We start from the raw sequence: 21,949 nt of genomic DNA on the forward strand, positions 1-21,949 counted from the left end.
CCACCTGGTCAGTCCTGCAGCAGCGGTTCCTCGTCCTCGAACCACCGACTTCCCCCGAACCGCCGGCACCTTGGCGTCTTCAGATCCGTTCAGGTAGGTGAGTTCCTGCAGCTGCGCCTGCCGGATCTCGTCGTTGTAGTCCTGGAACACACACACACATTACACACCTGTTACACACACACAGATAATACACACCTGTTACACACACACGTTACACACACACGTTACACACACTGGTGTTACACACACACGTTACACCCGCGTTCTAGGGGTGTGCAAACGAGGGTATCTCACGATTCGATTCGATTTCGATTATTGGAGCTTCGATTCTTCGATTCTTTGATTATAATGATTTTCGATTCGATTATTGGTGCCACGATTCTTGGATTATTGTGATTTTTAATGCTTTTTTCCATACGAGATTGATTTTGTCTTCATCTGTGGCTACATTTGTAAATAAATAGCCAATCAATGAACTCAGTTCCTCTAACAACACTCATTAAGTAAATAACAAGGTTTTTTGAACATTTGACATGTATTTTTTATTTTATGACTATGTAAACATTTGCTCTTTGACTTCCTTAACTTTGACCAGGGAAAGCTGCACTTGCATGAGAGCGCCCTCTATTGGTGGAAACACTGAAAACGGTCAAGCCCTGGATTTAATGATTCATTAATTCAAGTAAACAAGATATGAACTTAGTGTAAACATATCTGCCATATTTACAGTGAACAATAAGAAATGTGCATTCTTGAAAATGAAATGATTCAGCAGCTTATTCAGTCTGGAATCTGGATAGGATAACTAAAAAAATGTAATTAATCGATTCCAAATCGTCACGTGACGCATCGCGTTGCATCAACACATCGATGAATTGCACCCACCTCTACACGTTACACACACAGAGCCGCAGCGATACTCTCTCTACATTCCTCTGTATTAAATGTCTGTATCTCTGTATCTTTGGCCTCCTGGGAGTCTCTAATTAACTTATGAATGTATTAATGTATGAATGTATTAATGTATGAATGATCTCTCCGGCGCCGCCGTGGCCGTCTCTCCTGGAGCAGTTAGATCTCCCTGATAATAATTCACCGGGACCTCCGTCCCTTTATCTCCACGCTCGTTAAATTAAAACATAATTAATATGGAAATAGGTCTTTAATCACCGACCGACTGATATGATTGTGGAGTGTCAGCTCCGATCAGGAGGGAACGGACGAGGGAACAGAGGAGGGAACAGAGGAGGGAACAGACGAGGGAACAGAGGAGGGAACAGAAGAGGAAACAGATGAGGGAACAGAGGAGGGAACAGAGGAGGGAACAGACGAGGGAACAGACGAGGGAACAGAGGAGGGAACAGAGGAGGGAACAGAGGAGGGAACAGAGGAGGGAACAGACGAGGGAACAGACGAGGGAACAGGGGAGGGAACAGAGGAGGGAACAGACGAGGGAACAGACGAGGGAACAGACGAGGGAACAGACGAGGGAACAGAGGAGGGAACAGAGGAGGGAACAGACGAGGGAACAGACGAGGGAACAGACGAGGGAACAGACGAGGGAACAGAGGAGGGAACAGAGGAGGGAACAGACGAGGGAACAGACGAGGGAACAGACGAGGGAACAGACGAGGGAACAGACGAGGGAACAGAGGAGGGAACAGAGGAGGGAACAGACGAGGGAACAGACGAGGGAACAGAGGAGGGAACAGAGGAGGGAACAGAGGAGGGAACAGAGGAGGGAACAGACGAGGGAACAGACGAGGGAACAGACGAGGGAACAGACGAGGGAACAGAGGAGGGAACAGAGGAGGGAACAGACGAGGGAACAGAGGAGGGAACAGAGGAGGGAACAGACGAGGGAACAGAGGAGGGAACAGAGGAGGGAACAGACGAGGGAACAGAGGAGGGAACAGACGAGGGAACAGAGGAGGGAACAGACGAGGGAACAGAGGAGGGAACAGACGAGGGAACAGACGAGGGAACAGAGGAGGGAACAGAGGAGGGAACAGAGGAGGGAACAGACGAGGGAACAGACGAGGGAACAGAGGAGGGAACAGAGGAGGGAACAGACGAGGGAACAGACGAGGGAACAGAGGAGGGAACAGAGGAGGGAACAGACGAGGGAACAGACGAGGGAACAGACGAGGGAACAGAGGAGGGAACAGAGGAGGGAACAGACGAGGGAACAGACGAGGGAACAGAGGAGGGAACAGACGAGGGAACAGAGGAGGGAACAGACGAGGGAACAGACGAGGGAACAGACGAGGGAACAGACGAGGGAACAGACGAGGGAACAGACGAGGGAACAGACGAGGGAACAGACGAGGGAACAGACGAGGGAACAGACGAGGGAACAGACGAGGGAACAGACGAGGGAACAGAGGAGGGAACAGACGAGGGAACAGAGGAGGGAACAGAGGAGGGAACAGAGGAGGGAACAGACGAGGGAACAGAGGAGGGAACAGACGAGGGAACAGACGAGGGAACAGACGAGGGAACAGACGAGGGAACAGACGAGGGAACAGAGGAGGGAACAGAGGAGGGAACAGACGAGGGAACAGAGGAGGGAACAGAGGAGGGAACAGACGAGGGAACAGACGAGGGAACAGAGGAGGGAACAGAGGAGGGAACAGACGAGGGAACAGACGAGGGAACAGAGGAGGGAACAGACGAGGGAACAGAGGAGGGAACAGACGAGGGAACAGAGGAGGGAACAGAGGAGGGAACAGAGGAGGGAACAGACGAGGGAACAGAGGAGGGAACAGAGGAGGGAACAGAGGAGGGAACAGACGAGGGAACATAGGAGGGAACAGACGAGGGAACAGAGGAGGGAACAGAGGAGGGAACAGACGAGGGAACAGAGGAGGGAACAGACGAGGGAACAGACGAGGGAACAGAGGAGGGAACAGAGGAGGGAACAGACGAGGGAACAGAGGAGGGAACAGACGAGGGAACAGAGGAGGGAACAGAGGAGGGAACAGACGAGGGAACAGACGAGGGAACAGAGGAGGGAACAGAGGAGGGAACAGACGAGGGAACAGAGGAGGGAACAGAGGAGGGAACAGAGGAGGGAACAGAGGAGGGAACAGAAAAAAACAGAAAAAAAATACATCTTCACACTGAAAATCATACAATACACAGTATCAAGGTGCAAAAAAACACCTCAGCAGCACACAGAAACAACAGACATCACGAGACTTGCATGTGGGTGTGTGTGTGTGGGGGGGGGTTGGGGGGGGGTTGGGGGGGTCCCCGCACATCCAAGTGATCGCCGTCTGACGCTCGAAACCCGGAGACTGTTGGGGGGGTATGATGAGATGGAGGAGCCGAGGAAGGCGTTAAATTCAGGGAACTGTGTGTGTTTATCAGTAAGTGTGTGTGTAGCGATGAGTCCGTCCATGAACTTCGCCCAGAGCTGCTCTCAGCCAAATGTCCTTGATGTTATCAGACGGCTCGTACAGTTCTGATCCAGGTCCACAGGTGTTCGTGGGAAAGGGGGAGGGTTAGTGGGGGCAGAGTCACCTTGTTTACATTCCACCAGGAAGATTGTGACCTGAGCGATTGGCCAAAAAGCGCCCTGTCAAGGCCAGATTCTAGGATCAACAATTTTATTGTGCCCCTTCCGGTATAAGAAACTTCTTGATCTCCAGTAGGAACTAGAACCTACTGGGAGCTCTGGGAACTTACTGGTATGAGGAACTTCTTGATCTCCTCCAGCGCGTGGCCCATCCGGGCGTAGGCGTCGGCCGGCGGGGCGAACACCTCGATCAGGACGTGCAGGTCTTCGTTCAGGTGCTGGTACTTGGACTCTCCGCTCTGACGGAGCTCCTCCTCCTGGACGGAAAGAGAAGGACACAACAAGTCTTTAATGACTTGGACTTGGACTCTCCGCTCTGACGGAGCTCCTCCTCCTGGACGGGGAGAAGAAGAAAGAGGAGGTTGAAGACAGAACGGAGTTGAGCAGACATGACGTTAATGACTGATGGTGTATATATTCGTCTTATGAGCAGTGGGCGACTAAGAGCATCTGCATGTTGAATGAACACATGAATGAACACGTGAATGAATACATGAATGAACACATGAATTAAGACTGGGCGATATGGACCAAAAGTCATATCTGGATATTTTCTAGCTGAATGTTGATACTCGATATATATCAATATTTTTTCTCTGCCATAATTGGGGTTTCCCCCAAAGCATTATAGCATAGCATCTCTGTTAGCATCTCTGTTATCATCTCTGTTAGCATCTCTGTTGGCATCTCTGTTGGCATCTCTGTTTGCATCTCTGTTAGCATCTCTGTTAGCATCTCTGTTAGCATCTCTGTTAGCATCTCTGTTAGCATCTCCGTTAGCGTCTCTGTTAGCTTCATTTCTTAAAAAAACAGTCAGTTTTAATACAAAGCCTCGTGCCAAATGTCACACAGGTTCCTTTATTAACAGAGGTCTGCACAATATCAAAATGTATAAAACAAATGAAATAAAAATAAACTACCTGCATATATAGAATAAAAATGCTTCTTGAATAAAATAAAACAAATATCCCTTTCCTGCATAACAATTAAATTAAAATACACTGTGTAATTAATACAATGTAGACAGTAACAGGCAGACTTTTCCACTGAGGTTGATAGTTGTGCAAATAACAAAACATTTGTGCAAATCTCAAATAAAACATTCAAGTCAATTTGTCACAAAATAAGCTATATCAAAATCATAAAAAAAAAGAAATCGATATAAACGATATTGTCTCGTACCATATCGCGTTTGAAAATATATCGATATATATTAAAATCTCGATATATCGCCCAGCCCTAACATGAATGAACACGTGAATGAACACGTGAATGAACACGTGAATGAACACGTGAATGAACACGTGAATGAACACGTGAATGAACACGTGAATGAACACGTGAATGAACACGTGAATGAACACATGAATGAACACGTGAATGAACACATGAATGAACACGTGAATGAACACGTGAATGAACACGTGAATGAACACATGAATGAACACATGAATGAACACGTGTCCACTTTCCCATCTGCATTAACGGCCAAATGGAACCAGGACGTTTTTTGTCCCACCGGCTTCAGTTCAGGTGTCGATTCTTAAATCACCAACAAGTATAATGATGCACTAACGCTGAATATAAACCTGTACGAACATAATAAACCCACAATGCAACACAAGGAGGAACGATACCCATAATGCAATGCGGTCAACACAACTAGGGCAAGTTACCGTCTTCTACAGCTTGAATCTGACGGTGTTTCCAGCTCATGGTTGATGTTTCACTTCCTTTTGCAAGTTCCTTTTTAGGATAAGCGTTTCTTCATGGATATTTATCCTCATCATATTAGATACATCTACTTGAGGGAGGAGACGGGGAGGAGTGGTCACGCATCCACCTTCAACTCTACGTTGATGGTTGATTGTGTAGGTGCCATATTCTTGTTTTATTATGTGTAATTCCACTCCTGGCCACTAGGGGGCAGTACTTGCTGTGCGGCTCAGCTGATTCCAGGTCAGCTGGTTATTCAACAGAGGAGGGAACAGACGAGGAAAAAGGTGAAATTTTGAGAAAAAAGTCGAAATTTCGAAAACGCACGAATGCACGAAAAAAAGCACTCTTGCGCGAAAAAACGCACTCTTGCGCGAAAAAACGCACTCTCGCGCAAAAATGAACGCACGCACGCACGAAAAAACGCACGCTCGCACGCAAAAACGCACGCACGCACGGAAAAACGCACGCTTGCACGCAAAAACGCACGCACGCACGGAAAAACGCACGTACGAAAAAACGCACGCTCGCATGCAAAAACGCACGCTCGCACGCAAAAAACGCACGCACGCATGGAAAAACGCACGCTTGCACGCAAAAACGCACGCACGCACGGAAAAATGCACGCACGCACGGAAAAATGCACGTACGAAAAAACGCACGCTCGCACGCAAAAACGCACGCACGCACGGAAAAACGCACGCTCGCACGCAAAAACGCACGCACGCACGAAAAAACGCACGCCCGAAAAAACACACGCAAAACGCACGCACGAAAAAACGCACGCACACACAAAAAAACTGAAGTCTGAAATCTTAGGAGTGTACGTCTAAAATAATCCTCTGTAGGATTACCAGTAACCAGTACCAGACGGAATCAGGCCAGTACGATGTTACAGACGACAGAGGACAGAATAAAACCTTGACTCTTCCACCAGGAAACAACAGTTTCTGTCCCAGTTTCCTCTTTTCAACCCAGAAAATGTGAATAAAGACTTTCTCTGGGGTTTTCCAGCGGCGGTAACTTCCCCTTCTCTTCTCCTCTCTGGCCTGCATCTCTGATGTCATCTAATTATAAATAACCTTCTTTTAAGACTGCCGGTGGTATGTTAATGATATGTTAATCCGTCCATAAATCTGAGCTTTACGAGGGTTCCTGGGAGCGTTTCAGCAGAACTGCTGGTGAGCTGGAGGTTTAGAGGAAAGAGACAGATGCTGAGAGATCTGGCTCTTTCCTGCCTTTATATATTAGCATGAAAAACACAGAAAACCATCATGTTCCAGTTCAAAACAGACATGAAAACCATCATGTTCTAGTTTAAAATAGACATGAAAACCATCACGTTCTAGTTCAAAACAGACATGAAAACCATCATGTTCTAGTTTAAAACACAGAAAACCATCATGTTCTAGTTCAAAACACAGACATGAAAACCATCATGTTCTAGTTTAAAACAGACATGAAAACCATCATGTTCTAGTTTAAAACAGACATGAAAACCATCATGTTCTAGTATAAAACACAGACATGAAAACCATCATGTTCTAGTTCAAAACAGACATGAAAACCATCATGTTCTAGTTTAAAACAGACATGAAAACCATCATGTTCCAGTTCAAAACAGACATGAAAACCATCATGTTCTAGTTTAAAACAGACATGAAAACCATCATGTTCTAGTTCAAAACAGACATGAAAACCATCATGTTCTAGTTTAAAACAGACATGAAAACCATCATGTTCTAGTTTAAAACAGACATGAAAACCATCATGTTCTAGTTCAAAACAGACATGAAAACCATCATGTTCTAGTTCAAAACACAGACATGAAAACCATCATGTTCCAGTTCAAAACAGACATGAAAACCATCATGTTCTAGTTCAAAACACAGACATGAAAACCATCATGTTCCAGTTCAAAACAGACATGAAAACCATCATGTTCTAGTTTAAAACACAGACGTGAAAACCATCATGTTCTAGTTCAAAACAGACATGAAAACCATCATGTTCTAGTTTAAAACAGACATGAAAACCATCATGTTCTAGTTCAAAACAGAAATGAAAACCATCATGTTCTAGTTTAAAACAGACATGAAAACCATCATGTTCTAGTTCAAAACAGACATGAAAACCATCATGTTCTAGTTCAAAACAGACATGAAAACCATCATGTTCTAGTTCAAAACAGACATGAAAACCATCATGTTCTAGTTCAAAACAGACATGAAAACCATCATGTTCTAGTTTAAAACACATACATGAAAACCATCATGTTCTAGTTCAAAACAGACATGAAAACCATCATGTTCTAGTTTAAAACACAGACATGAAAACCATCATGTTCTAGTTCAAAACAGACATGAAAACCATCATGTTCTAGTTTAAAACAGACATGAAAACCATCATGTTCTAGTTCAAAACAGACATGAAAACCATCATGTTCTAGTTTAAAACAGACATGAAAACCATCATGTTCCAGTTCAAAACACAGAAAACCATCATGTTCTAGTTTAAAACAGACATGAAAACCATCATGTTCTAGTTCAAAACAGACATGAAAACCATCATGTTCTAGTTTAAAACACAGACATGAAAACCATCATGTTCTAGTTCAAAACAGACATGAAAACCATCATGTTCTAGTTTAAAACACAGACATGAAAACCATCATGTTCCAGTTCAAAACAGACATGAAAACCATCATGTTCCAGTTCAAAACAGACTTGAAAACCATCATGTTCTAGTTCAAAAAACAGACATGAAAACCATCATGTTCTAGTTTAAAACAGACATGAAAACCATCATGTTCTAGTTTAAAACAGACATGAAAACCATCATGTTCTAGTTTAAAACAGACATGAAAACCATCATGTTCTAGTTTAAAACAGACATGAAAACCATCATGTTCTAGTTCAAAACAGACATGAAAACCATCATGTTCTAGTTTAAAACAGACGTGAAAACCATCATGTTCTATTTCAAAACAGACATGAAAACCATCATGTTCTAGTTCAAAACACAGACATGAAAACCATCATGTTCTAGTTTAAAACAGACATGAAAACCATCATGTTCTAGTTTAAAACACAGACATGAAAACCATCATGTTCTAGTTCAAAACACAGACATGAAAACCATCATGTTCTAGTTTAAAACAGACATGAAAACCATCATGTTCTAGTTTAAAACAGACATGAAAACCATCATGTTCTAGTTTAAAACAGACATGAAAACCATCATGTTCTAGTTTAAAACACAGACATGAAAACCATCATGTTCTAGTTCAAAACACAGACATGAAAACCATCATGTTCTAGTTCAAAACAGACATGAAAACCATCATGTTCTAGTTTAAAACGGACATGAAAACCATCATGTTCTAGTTCAAAACAGACATGAAAACCATCATGTTCTAGTTTAAAACAGACATGAAAACCATCATGTTCTAGTTCAAAACAGACATGAAAACCATCATGTTCTAGTTTAAAACACATACATGAAAACCATCATGTTCTAGTTCAAAACAGACATGAAAACCATCATGTTCTAGTTTAAAACACAGACGTGAAAACCATCATGTTCTAGTTCAAAACAGACATGAAAACCATCATGTTCCAGTTCAAAACACAGAAAACCATCATGTTCTAGTTTAAAACAGACATGAAAACCATCATGTTCTAGTTCAAAACAGACATGAAAACCATCATGTTCTAGTTTAAAACACAGACATGAAAACCATCATGTTCTAGTTCAAAACAGACATGAAAACCATCATGTTCTAGTTTAAAACACAGACATGAAAACCATCATGTTCCAGTTCAAAACAGACATGAAAACCATCATGTTCCAGTTCAAAACAGACATGAAAACCATCATGTTCTAGTTCAAAAAACAGACATGAAAACCATCATGTTCTAGTTTAAAACAGACATGAAAACCATCATGTTCTAGTTTAAAACAGACATGAAAACCATCATGTTCTAGTTTAAAACAGACATGAAAACCATCATGTTCTAGTTTAAAACAGACATGAAAACCATCATGTTCTAGTTCAAAACAGACATGAAAACCATCATGTTCTAGTTTAAAACAGACGTGAAAACCATCATGTTCTATTTCAAAACAGACATGAAAACCATCATGTTCTAGTTCAAAACACAGACATGAAAACCATCATGTTCTAGTTTAAAACAGACATGAAAACCATCATGTTCTAGTTTAAAACACAGACATGAAAACCATCATGTTCTAGTTCAAAACACAGACATGAAAACCATCATGTTCTAGTTTAAAACAGACATGAAAACCATCATGTTCTAGTTTAAAACAGACATGAAAACCATCATGTTCTAGTTTAAAACAGACATGAAAACCATCATGTTCTAGTTTAAAACACAGACATGAAAACCATCATGTTCTAGTTCAAAACACAGACATGAAAACCATCATGTTCTAGTTCAAAACAGACATGAAAACCATCATGTTCTAGTTTAAAACGGACATGAAAACCATCATGTTCTAGTTCAAAACAGACATGAAAACCATCATGTTCTAGTTTAAAACAGACATGAAAACCATCATGTTCTAGTTCAAAACAGACATGAAAACCATCATGTTCTAGTTTAAAACAGACATGAAAACCATCATGTTCTAGTTTAAAACAGACATGAAAACCATCATGTTCTAGTTCAAAACACAGACATGGAAACCATCATGTTTTAGTTTAAAACACAGAAAACCGTCATGTTCTAGTTCAAAACACAGACATGAAAACCATCATGTTCTAGTTTAAAACAGACATGAAAACCATCATGTTCCAGTTCAAAACAGACATGAAAACCATCATGTTCTAGTTTAAAACAGACATGAAAACCATCATGTTCCAGTTCAAAACACAGAAAACCATCATGTTCTAGTTTAAAACAGACATGAAAACCATCATGTTCTAGTTCAAAACAGACATGAAAACCATCATGTTCTAGTTTAAAACACAGACATGAAAACCATCATGTTCCAGTTCAAAACAGACATGAAAACCATCATGTTCCAGTTCAAAACAGACATGAAAACCATCATGTTCTAGTTCAAAAAACAGACATGAAAACCATCATGTTCTAGTTTAAAACAGACATGAAAACCATCATGTTCTAGTTTAAAACAGACATGAAAACCATCATGTTCTAGTTTAAAACAGACATGAAAACCATCATGTTCTAGTTTAAAACAGACATGAAAACCATCATGTTCTAGTTCAAAACAGACATGAAAACCATCATGTTCTAGTTTAAAACAGACGTGAAAACCATCATGTTCTATTTCAAAACAGACATGAAAACCATCATGTTCTAGTTCAAAACACAGACATGAAAACCATCATGTTCTAGTTTAAAACAGACATGAAAACCATCATGTTCTAGTTTAAAACACAGACATGAAAACCATCATGTTCTAGTTCAAAACACAGACATGAAAACCATCATGTTCTAGTTTAAAACAGACATGAAAACCATCATGTTCTAGTTTAAAACAGACATGAAAACCATCATGTTCTAGTTTAAAACAGACATGAAAACCATCATGTTCTAGTTTAAAACACAGACATGAAAACCATCATGTTCTAGTTCAAAACACAGACATGAAAACCATCATGTTCTAGTTCAAAACAGACATGAAAACCATCATGTTCTAGTTTAAAACGGACATGAAAACCATCATGTTCTAGTTCAAAACAGACATGAAAACCATCATGTTCTAGTTTAAAACAGACATGAAAACCATCATGTTCTAGTTCAAAACAGACATGAAAACCATCATGTTCTAGTTTAAAACAGACATGAAAACCATCATGTTCTAGTTCAAAACACAGACATGGAAACCATCATGTTTTAGTTTAAAACACAGAAAACCGTCATGTTCTAGTTCAAAACACAGACATGAAAACCATCATGTTCTAGTTTAAAACAGACATGAAAACCATCATGTTCCAGTTCAAAACAGACATGAAAACCATCATGTTCTAGTTTAAAACAGACATGAAAACCATCATGTTCTAGTTCAAAACAGACATGAAAACCATCATGTTCTAGTTCAAAACAGACATGAAAACCATCATGTTCCAGTTCAAAACACAGACATGAAAACCATCATGTTCCAGTTTAAAACAGACATGAAAACCATCATGTTCCAGTTCAAAACACAGACATGAAAACCATCATGTTCTAGTTCAAAACAGACATGAAAACCATCATGTTCCAGTTCAAAACACAGACATGAAAACCATCATGTTCCAGTTTAAAACAGACATGAAAACCATCATGTTCCAGTTCAAAACAGACATGAAAACCATCATGTTCTAGTTCAAAACACAGACATGGAAACCATCATGTTTTAGTTTAAAACACAGAAAACCGTCATGTTCTAGTTCAAAACACAGACATGAAAACCATCATGTTCTAGTTTAAAACAGACATGAAAACCATCATGTTCCAGTTCAAAACAGACATGAAAACCATCATGTTCTAGTTTAAAACAGACATGAAAACCATCATGTTCTAGTTCAAAACAGACATGAAAACCATCATGTTCTAGTTCAAAACAGACATGAAAACCATCATGTTCTAGTTCAAAACAGACATGAAAACCATCATGTTCTAGTTTAAAACACAGACATGAAAACCATCATGTTCTAGTTTAAAACAGACATGAAAACCATCATGTTCTAGTTCAAAACACAGACATGAAAACCATCATGTTCTAGTTTAAAACAGACATGAAAACCATCATGTTCTAGTTCTTTTAACTAAAAACAGAAACATAATAAGTTCCTGAGATCAGGGGCGTCAGTCGGGTCTGAAGGTCCGGCAGCCACCACACTTTGGCTTCAAGGGAAAATGTAAATGTTTGTTTTTTAAATACATTTATGGAATTACTCTGTCTATTTCTATGATTATTCTATTACTTAATACATATAGAATAACTACAAATGCAAATCAGAACAACACGATCGATTTCACTAGTTATTATACACTGCAAAAACTCAAAATCTCAAGAATATTTGTCTTATTTCTGGTTAAAATGTCTAATTTTAGTAAAAAAAAATCTCATTACATTTAAGACAAGACTCAAAAACAACCATTTTCACCTGTTTCAAGTAGATTTTCATTTGAAATAAGTAGAAAAATCTGCCAGTTGAACAAGATTTTTTTGCTTGTAATGAGAAGATAAATCTTGTTCCACTGGCAGATTTTTCTACTTATTTCAAGTGAAAATTTACTTTGATCAGGTGAAAATTGTCAAATAAGTTATTTTTCTGGCAATGACTCTTGTTTTAAGTGTAATGAGATTTTTTGACTAAAAATGAGACATTTTAACTAGAAATAAGACAAATATTCCTGGTAAGATGTAGAGTTTTTGCAGTGAGTGAGACTGCATTGTAATAAGTTCCAGTTTTCTTGACCACACAGATCAGCTACATAAACTTCTGTGATGAGTATTAGCTGGACGTGTTGATTGATACTCTAGTTCTGTTCTGGGACTCGTAACCTTGCCGTACCTTAGTAAGACTGAATTGACGCCACTGCTTTTATTGGTGATTTGAAACATAGATTGTGCTGTTTTAAGTGATCATGTCTGTTTGGTTTAATATCTATCTGCAGCATCTTTCTTCCTTTCCTTCCGTTTCCTTCCTTCCCCTCGACCCCAGAAACGAGCAGATTTGACTCTTATATTCAGGACGTTTAAGTGAATTATTCATGTTTTTGGTGACAGGTGATGATGAACTACTGATGAACTACAGGCTTTATCCGCCTGCTCTTCTGTTTCTGTTTCTGTGGCGGCAGAAGGAGCTTTATCCACTAAAACACCAGAAATCCTCTAATAAAACATGAATATGTTCTGCTAACAGTGATACTTTAAAACATTATACACTTTAAAACCATGGAAAGTAGAGAGCTGAAGTCATGGGGGAACTAACAAGCACTTCAGCGCCCACAGCGTCCCCCGGCGGGAATCAAACCCAGGACCTTCTAGCTGTGAGACCGCTGCACTACCGTGCCCCCTATTCTCCCCCTATTGCCCCATTCCGATCAAATCTGTTCAAATGTCCTCATTTCAGACGTCGCAAGATCGGAAAACAAGCTAAAAGGAGGACTAGTAGAGTTCTGGTGTGACTCGGTTGACCAGCGGAGTTACCTCCGACCAATGAAACCCAGGTCTGATCAGGTACCAGGGGCTCCTCCACCTCCACCACCACCTCCACCTCACCTCCAGGTAAACCCAGGTTTGAGTATCAGGGGCCCGGGGCCCCCAGAGCCTCATGACAAACAACCTTCTGCCTAAAGATTCAACGTCCTATAAATAACTGTCCTGGAAACCAGCTCTCACTGCTGCTGAAGAAAAGAACAGCTTTGTATTTACTGGAAAAGCCTTTGGGTCTGGATTTCTTTACACCGGTCCAGTTCCCTACAGGGGGGGGGGGGTGGATATTTCTCCTGGTTGACCCCCGGGGTCGAGGCCAGAGTCGTCTCCAGGTCCGAGTCCCGGCCCACGAGTCCTCAAGTCGTCCACCTCTCTCAACAGCTGCCGGTTAACTGGAGCCACAACATCTTAATAATTACATTTTAAATAAAGAAACCTACATGACGCCTGTGAAAGAAACAACCCATCAATCAGCTGCAGCGTCAGGAGCTGAAACAGGAAACTGCTCTGCAGCGTCTGGAGAAACAGCCGTCAGTCGTAAATCCGGCCGTGACTTTGACAAATAAACGGCTGCCGAGGTCACAAATCTCCGTTAGACGTCTAGTAATCTCCAGAGAACTCCGGACTATCGATCCAGGAACCAGGACCAATGTAGGGAATGATTACCGCCAACAAATCAAGCAGACAAACGAAAGGAGACGGGGAAACACCGACTGGTGGATGGAGGGGAATGTTCCCGGTAAAACAGTCATATAAAAGAAATGGGGGTGCTCTGGGTCCCGGGTCTGCTGGGTGGACCTGTAGGTCTAGAGGCCAGTTTTTTGTGGTCCTGGTCTTGGTCTTGGTCTTGATACTCTCTGGTCTTGGTCTGGTCCCAGTCGTTTTTTCCCTCCTTTTTTCCCTTCTTTTTATTCTCTTTTTTCGCCGTTTTTTCTCTTTTTTTGTTGTTTTTTCCCTTTTTTCCCCTTTTTTTCTCTTTTTTCGCCTTTTTTTTCCTCTTTTCCCTCTTTTTTTGCCTTTTTTTAAATATTTTTTCACCTTTTTTTTCCCTTTTTCCCCATTTTTTGCCTTTTTTCCCTCTTTCTTTCCCTTTTTTCCCTCTTTTTTTCTCGTTTTTTCCCCTTTTTTTCTCTTTTTTGCCTTTTTTTCCTCCTTTCGCCTTTTTCCCCCTTTTTCACCTTTTTTCCCTATTTCTTTCCATTTTTCCCTCTTTTTTTCTTTTCCCCCCTTTTTTCCCTCATTTTTTGCCCTTTTTCCGCCTTTTTTCTCATTTTTTGCCTTTTTTCCTCTTTTCCCTCTTTTTTTTATCTTTTTTTTCCTTTTTTTCTCTTTTTTCCTTTTTTTTCTCTTTTTTCACCTTTTTTCCCTCTTTCTTTCCATTTTTAGTGAGGGGACTGGGGGGACTGGTCTGGTCCTGGTCTTGGTCCTGGTCTGGTCACCTCGGCGCTGCGTCTGCGTTTGATTGACGGGTCTTTGCAACATGAGCTGCATCTTTTCTGGCAAAAACAGCAACAGATTTGAAAGTTTATGGAAATGAGAAGGAGACGTTGGAGAATCAAGAGAGGAAGATGAAACTGAGGAAACGGAGGAGCTGGTGGAAGAGATGGAGATGTAGACGGAGGACTGGGAGCTCCGGGTCTCCAGTGCTGGATTTGGAGTCCAGACGAAACCGAGACCAAGACCAGGACCAGAGAGTATCAAGACCAGGCCCAAGACCAGACCAAGTCAAGAGTAGGGGTGGGCAAAGATATCGATATGGAAATATATAGCGATACTTTTCCAGCTGATTCAAAATCGATATTCTAAATTTGAATATCGATTTTTTTTTTTTTTTTATCCCCGATTTTTTCCCATCATATCCCCCAGTGCTCCAACCTAACAGTCCTGGGCATTACCACTCTCTACCAACCCTGGGAGTTCCTGCACTGAGCTCAGGTTTTATTTCACGTTTTATTTCATTTTATTATTTATTTCTTATATAACACAATTGCCTGTCCTTAAAAAAGTAAAAATAATGGCCAGAGGTTTATTTATTTATGGATTTATATCTATACTGACTGATCACTGTGCCTGTCCTTGGTTTTAGTTCCATCTTTCTTGTGTTTATTATCATTTGCCACATAATTAAAGCAACCTCATACTAAATGTAATGTTAATTTCATATGATGTAAATAATATGAAAAACATATACAAATATGTTGTAACTTTAGCTTGTATAGTTATAATAAAACATTGTTTTGACTCAGTTTGTCCCATGAATTGTCACTATAATCTGATGAACGTGCAACTCGGGTTTTAAGATCCATAAAGCTTTTTACAGTTTTCAGCAAACTTTATATATCGCAATATTGCAATATCGTATCGTATCGTGACTCAGGTATCGTGATGTGTATTGTATCGTGAGGTCCTTGGCAACACCCACCCCTAGTCAAGAGCAAGACCTGGTCCTGGTCTGGACTTGGTCTGTCTTGATACTCTCTGGTCCTGGTCCTGGTTCTGGTTTAGGTGGTCTGGACCACAAGTCCTCCGTCTCCGTCTCCATCTCTTCCTCCAGCTTCTCCGTTTCCTCTGTTTCATCTTCCTCTCTTGATTCTCCAACATTTCCTTCTCATTTCCATAAACTTTGAAATCTGTTTTTTGGAGCTTGTTGCTGTTTTTGCAGCTCATGTTGCAAAGACCTGTCAATCAAACTCGGACGGCAGCGCCGTTCTTGGTCTGGATACTTTCTGGTCTTGGTCTCGACTTTGTCTAGTCCTGGTCTTGGTCTTGGTCTTGGTCTTTGTTCTCGACATTTCAACTTTTTTCTCGACATTTAGACTTTATTCACGAGATTTTGGTCTTGCTCTTGTTCTTGGTCTAGTCTTGAAAGTTGAAATTTTGAGAAAAAAGTTGAAATTTTGATGAAAAAGTTGAAATTTTGAGAAAAAAGTCGAAATGTCGAAAACGCACGGAAAAACGCACGCTTGCACGAAAAACGCTCGCACGCACAAAAAAATGCACGCTCGCACGCAAAAACGCATGCAAAAACGCACGCACGCACGAAAAAACGCACGCTCGCACGCAAAAACGCACGCAAAAACGAACGCAAAAACGCACGAAAAAACGCACGCAAAAATGCACGCAAAAATGCACGCACGCACGAAATTTTGGTCTTGCTCTTGTTCTTGGTCTAGTCTTGGTCCTGGTCTTGGTTTAGGCGGTCTGGACTCGCAGTCCTCCGTCTCCATCTCTTCCTCCAGCTTCTCCGTTTCTTCCGTTTGATCATCTCTTGTGATTCTCCAACGTCTCCTTCTCATTTCCATAAACTTTGAAAATCTGTTGCTGTTTTTGCCAGAAAAGATGCAGCTCATGTTGCAAAGACCCGTCAATCAAACGTATTCTGCAGCGCCGAGGTGACCAGATATAAAAGATATAAAAGATAGAACCAGATATAAACAGACTAAAGAGAGGCGACGTTTGATCCGGCTTCAAAGTCGGCAAAGGAGGGAAATAATAAAGATTAAGATTAAAAGAGACGGAAAAGTTCCATAAATATCTAATTAAGGAAAAACACGTAAGATCCTTTTCTGCCGTGTTAAAGACAGAGATGTTACAGATTTATGAGACGAGTAACACGTTAACCTAAATATAAATACTTTAAATACACCTGAACACTTTCAGGTCAATAAAAAACACAGATTAGATAATAAAACGGACACATTTTAAATGTATTTCCACTGAACAGAGAGAGGAGAGTTTGGACACGTACAGGTGTGCTGCGACTGGAATCAAACCCGCGTCGCTGTTCAGGGCAAGGTTTACATAAGTTACTGCTCAACCCGTTGAGCTAAACGGGCGCTAGCGCTCGTGTTTGTGACGGAAATAACTTGGAGGGAAAGAAATCCACTCTCAAAATGGCTGGGAAGAAACGCACGGCCAAACGTAAATATGAAGATAAACGGGACATTTTTAACAGAGTGGGAGAGTTTAATATATATAATATAAATTAAATAATATTTAAGCAACACATCCCGACAGGCCGTGGTTTACGCTCATTATATCACAGCTGAGAAAGAACGGCTAACGTTCAAGACAGAGGCGGATCTAGGGGGTGGCTACTTGGGCTCAAGCCCCGAATGTTTTTCCAAAAGCCCCGGATCCATAGGCGCCGGAACCGTGGGTGCTTCGGGGCTCGAGCACCCACGGAAATGGCCGAGCACCCACGGGGAGGGCCGAGCACCCACGGGGAGGGCCGAGCACCCACGGGGAGGGCCGAGCACCCACGGGGAGGGCCGAGCACCCACGGGGAGGGCCGAGCACCCACGGGGAGGGCCGAGCACCCACGGGGAGGGCCGAGCACCCACGGGGAGGGCCGAGCAGGCGAGCCCATAGACATAATCACCTCATTACCACTGCAGGATGAATCTCAGCATTCTTATACCTCAATTCAGCCGTTTTAAATCAATATTTCAGGGGTAGCATCATTTGATAGTCCAGTAACATCCTATAAAAAATAATGCTCCGATCACTTAATGCATTCAGGGCACGGGAAGCATCTAAAATTAAAGCTGCAAGCAGCGTTGATCGGGCCCTCGCACTCCTGGCCCTCGCCCTCCCTCCAGGTCCCCCCAAAAAGAGAATATTCAAAATACGATAAATGTAAAAAAAAAAAGAAATAACTGGCTGAAATAGGGGCTTAACATTGTTTGGTAGAACATTGTTAACCAAAATTGAATCATTATCCAGGTTAATCTATCCAGCATACTCTCTTGCAATCCCACCAAGGATTATAAAGGAAATGAATAGAATAAATGTTGATTTCATATGGAAAAATAAACGATCCGATATTTGGTATCTGTATCGGCACCGATATTGAAAACAACTCTAGATCGGGTTTCAGTAACAATGGGCCGATCCATAGGAGCAGATCTATTCAATTGTAATTCTATGTGTGCTCTGTGAGTGTCGTCACGCGCTAATCACGTAACGTCAGCTGCTGGCCTGATACTGCACCGCAAAATATCTAAAATTATCTAAATTTCATAAAACATTTGCCTGCGCCCAAATTGAACATTTTTTTAATTTCACCGTGCTGCGCTGTGACGACATTCCGGCGGTGTCCGATAGGAGAGACGGTGGTGGAGGGAGAAAAAACTTGCAGGTTGTAGATCAGAGACGATTGAAGAAGATTGAAGAAAAAATAATTTTGTCTGTGCGTCTGTGTGAGGAGTTGTGGGATACAAGACTACTGGCCTATCGGGACCTCAATAAAAAGGGACAAAAGTGGAGAGAAATCTCTCAAAATGTGGGCATACCAGGTGTGTTTAAAAGTGGTAGAAAACTTTCGGTAGTGGCAGAAAGCTATTGCAAACCGAGCTGTAGCTACTGTACGTCCAAAGGAGTGGGAAAATGGGGCAAAACCGGGAGACCCGGGGGGGGGGGGGCTAAGCCCCGGATCTCCTGACATCCTAGATCCGCCCCTGGTTCAAGACCCGGCCAACGGTCCGAACTTCACGTACGAGAGACGTTTAGCCGAGCCAACAAACCGTTAGCATCTTCAGAGCGAATTAGAGATCAGCAGAGCAGGAACAGATCATTTTCAGGTGAGCAGGTATAAATGTGGGACCGTTACCTTCTCCTTGTCTCTCATGCACAGGTGATGTTCAGGTGAGAGGGTTAGGGTGAGCAGGTATAAATGTGGGACTTTACCTTGTTCAGGTGAGAGGGTTAGGGTTAGGGTGAGCAGGTATAAATGTGGGACTGTTACCTTGTTCAGGTGAGAGGGTTAGGGTGAGCAGGTATAAATGACTGTTACCTTCTCCTTGTCTCTCATGGATCCCTTCCCCAGGATGGACATCTTGGTTAGCGTTTCCTCCTGGACTCTCTTTAACGAGTTCCCGCGAGGACCCAGGAGTTTCCCCACAAAGTTAAACTAAAACAGAAACAAGAGACAAAGTTAAACTAAAGCAGAAACAAGAGACAAAGTTAAACTAAAGCAGAAAAACAAGACAAAGTTAAACTAAAGCAGAAAAACAAGACAAAGTTAAACTAAAGCAGAAAAAACGAGACAAAGTTAAACTAAAGCAGAAAAACAAGACAAAGTTAAACTGCAGCAGAAACAAGAGAAAGGATCAGTCAGAATCTGAGTGCAATCACGTCATGATGTTTGATAGATATCTCACTCTGCTGACATTTCTGTAAACTCAACGACGACTGAAACGCTTGAACAAGCAGGAGCCGGTTTTATAATCCGTCGGTACCAACGAACCCTGAGAATATTAATAAATACCTCAGAAGTAAGAGCCACTACCAATCTGAGCAGAATACAGACGTTATCCTCAGGGGAGAAAGTCCCGGGGGGGACAGGGGGGACAAGTCCCCCCCATTAGTAAAGCTGTCCCCCCCGAGAATCATCTGAGACAGAATTAATAATGTTGGAACAATGCAGTAGTATTTAGTAGTGATGCACCAACATGAAAATTTGTGGCCGAAACCGAAATCCAAAATAATAATAAACAGTAAAATCTCATTACACTTAAAACAAGACTCATCACCAGAAAAATAACTTGTTATTTGACAATTTCACCTGTTTCAAGTAAATTTTCACTTGAAATAAGTAGAAAAATCTGCCAGTGGAACAAGATTTATCTTATAAGCAAAACAATCTTGTTCCACTGGCAGATTTTTCTACTTATTTTAAGTGAAAATCTACTTGAAACAGGTGAAAATTGTTGTTTTTTCCAGTGATGAGTCTTGTTTTAAGTGTAATGAGATTTTTTTTAACTAAAATGAGACATTTTAACTGGAAATAAGACAGATATTCTTGTACAGATTGTGGGTTTTTGTATCAGTGTATTATGTCAGATGTGTGTATTATTATTATTATTATTATTGTATTATTGCACCTTCCACCTAATACCATTGTTTTGTTTTGCTCTAAGAAAGCTCTTCTGCCTGTTTGAGATAGAGATGGAAATGTCAAAATGCTGTATTAAAGGAAGGATCAAACTTTTATTCCTTGTCCCCCCCTGGATTTATTCTCTAAAATTTTAGTGCGTTGGTGTGACGCGGAACCATAAATCAGCCTAGGCGGATTTATGGTTCACCGGGAGCAAGGGCTCGCTGGGTTGATGTTGATCCGTGGACCAAACTTGTTAAAGGAGCATCAAACTCACTCTTATCTACGCGGAAATAGCGCTAAAATATAAAGAAGGCGTCCCAAACTGTGATCTATGGTGAAATAGGAAACTGAAGATGTGTAGGCTGTTCCAAATGTTCCCTCCAGTTCTGCAGCGCAGCTTTAACCCCCGCCCACTGCAGCTTTAAGCCCCGCCCACTGCAGCTTTAAGCCCCGCCTACTGCAGGCGTCAACAGTGCATGCCGCTTTCAGTGTGAACGCACCAAGCAGCGAGATGCTGGCGTCGGGAGATTTTGGACGCTTTCAGTGTGAATGCAGGGTAAGACCATTATACAGGATTCTTGAAGGTGTTTTGAGCAGAAAAAACGTTGCCTGTGTGTCCCCTTGCTGCTTTTCTTTATTCTGATTAATAAATGAGTTTGATCATGCAATACGGCTAGTAGAATGTTTTTCACATGGTCTTTAACCCAGCAAGCACCGTTCTAAAAGAGGAGCAAATGATACATTTGTTTATTTCTATTGAGACCCGTTATGTTGCCAAATTGCATCAATTAATTTGCTTCAAAGTGAAAATTTCTTTAGGCAGTAGCAAACCCCCCCGTCCAACCCCTCAAAAATGTTGGCTCCCCCAGGACCCATGGTCCAATTCGAACCCTGGGTGAGTGTCATGGACCCCAACACAAAACTGCATTTGGGAACTCATCATTCTCCTCTACTGCAATAACTCAATGGAAAACTCTGCCAACAGACATTATTTCATGTACAAGTCCCCACACCTTCTCACATCTGGCCAAGCGTTGGTTACTGTCAAGACAAGTGTGTGTACATTTATGAAGCGTGTTGGGGGGGCAGCCTAGCTTTAAATCTGACAGATCCCTGTTGAATCTGCTTCCATGTTTCTATTTATCTATTGTATCTATTGTCTCTTTGCTTTGTCCTGCTCTTTTACTTATTTTTTATTTTTCTATACTAATTTTTATGCAGTATTCCATCAACCTGCCCAGGGACTACAGGTGGAAAATAGTTGCTACAACCTGGAACAATGCAGATTCTCTTGTAAAAGATTAATGTCTTATTGCGCACTGTCCCTGTTTTGATATAAATAAATAAATTATAAATTATGAAAGTTAGTCCCAAAAGAAAACAGAGAACCACTTAAAAATGTTACGAAAGTTACAAGAACGTCCTGCCGTCCTCTTCAATATCTGTCCCAACAAACCAAACACATCCCAAACGCAGAGGAAGAACCGACTCCATAAACCCAGAAGGTTCTTGGTCTGAACGTCCCGGGACATAAAACCCCTGGTACCGTTTCCAGGAACCAGGATGGAGGAAAC

At 41.5% G+C, this 21,949-nt stretch overlaps 1 protein-coding gene across 1 annotated transcript in view; it reads right to left on the reverse strand.

Moving 5' to 3' along the window:
- khdrbs3 (KH domain containing, RNA binding, signal transduction associated 3) overlaps positions 1 to 21,949 on the reverse strand; it is a 120,386-nt gene that overhangs the window by 46,143 nt on the left and 52,294 nt on the right. The window contains exons 3-5 of the mRNA XM_061742266.1: positions 19,290 to 19,406; positions 3,691 to 3,837; positions 5 to 141 (exon numbers count right to left, since the gene is read on the reverse strand). Coding sequence (XP_061598250.1) covers positions 5 to 141; positions 3,691 to 3,837; positions 19,290 to 19,406 — 401 coding nt within the window. The remainder of the gene's footprint in view (positions 1 to 4; positions 142 to 3,690; positions 3,838 to 19,289; positions 19,407 to 21,949) is intronic.

The sequence above is a fragment of the Cololabis saira genome, chromosome 15, assembly GCF_033807715.1.
Source record: "Cololabis saira isolate AMF1-May2022 chromosome 15, fColSai1.1, whole genome shotgun sequence".
In the NCBI taxonomy this organism is placed as follows: Eukaryota; Metazoa; Chordata; class Actinopteri; order Beloniformes; family Belonidae; genus Cololabis; species Cololabis saira.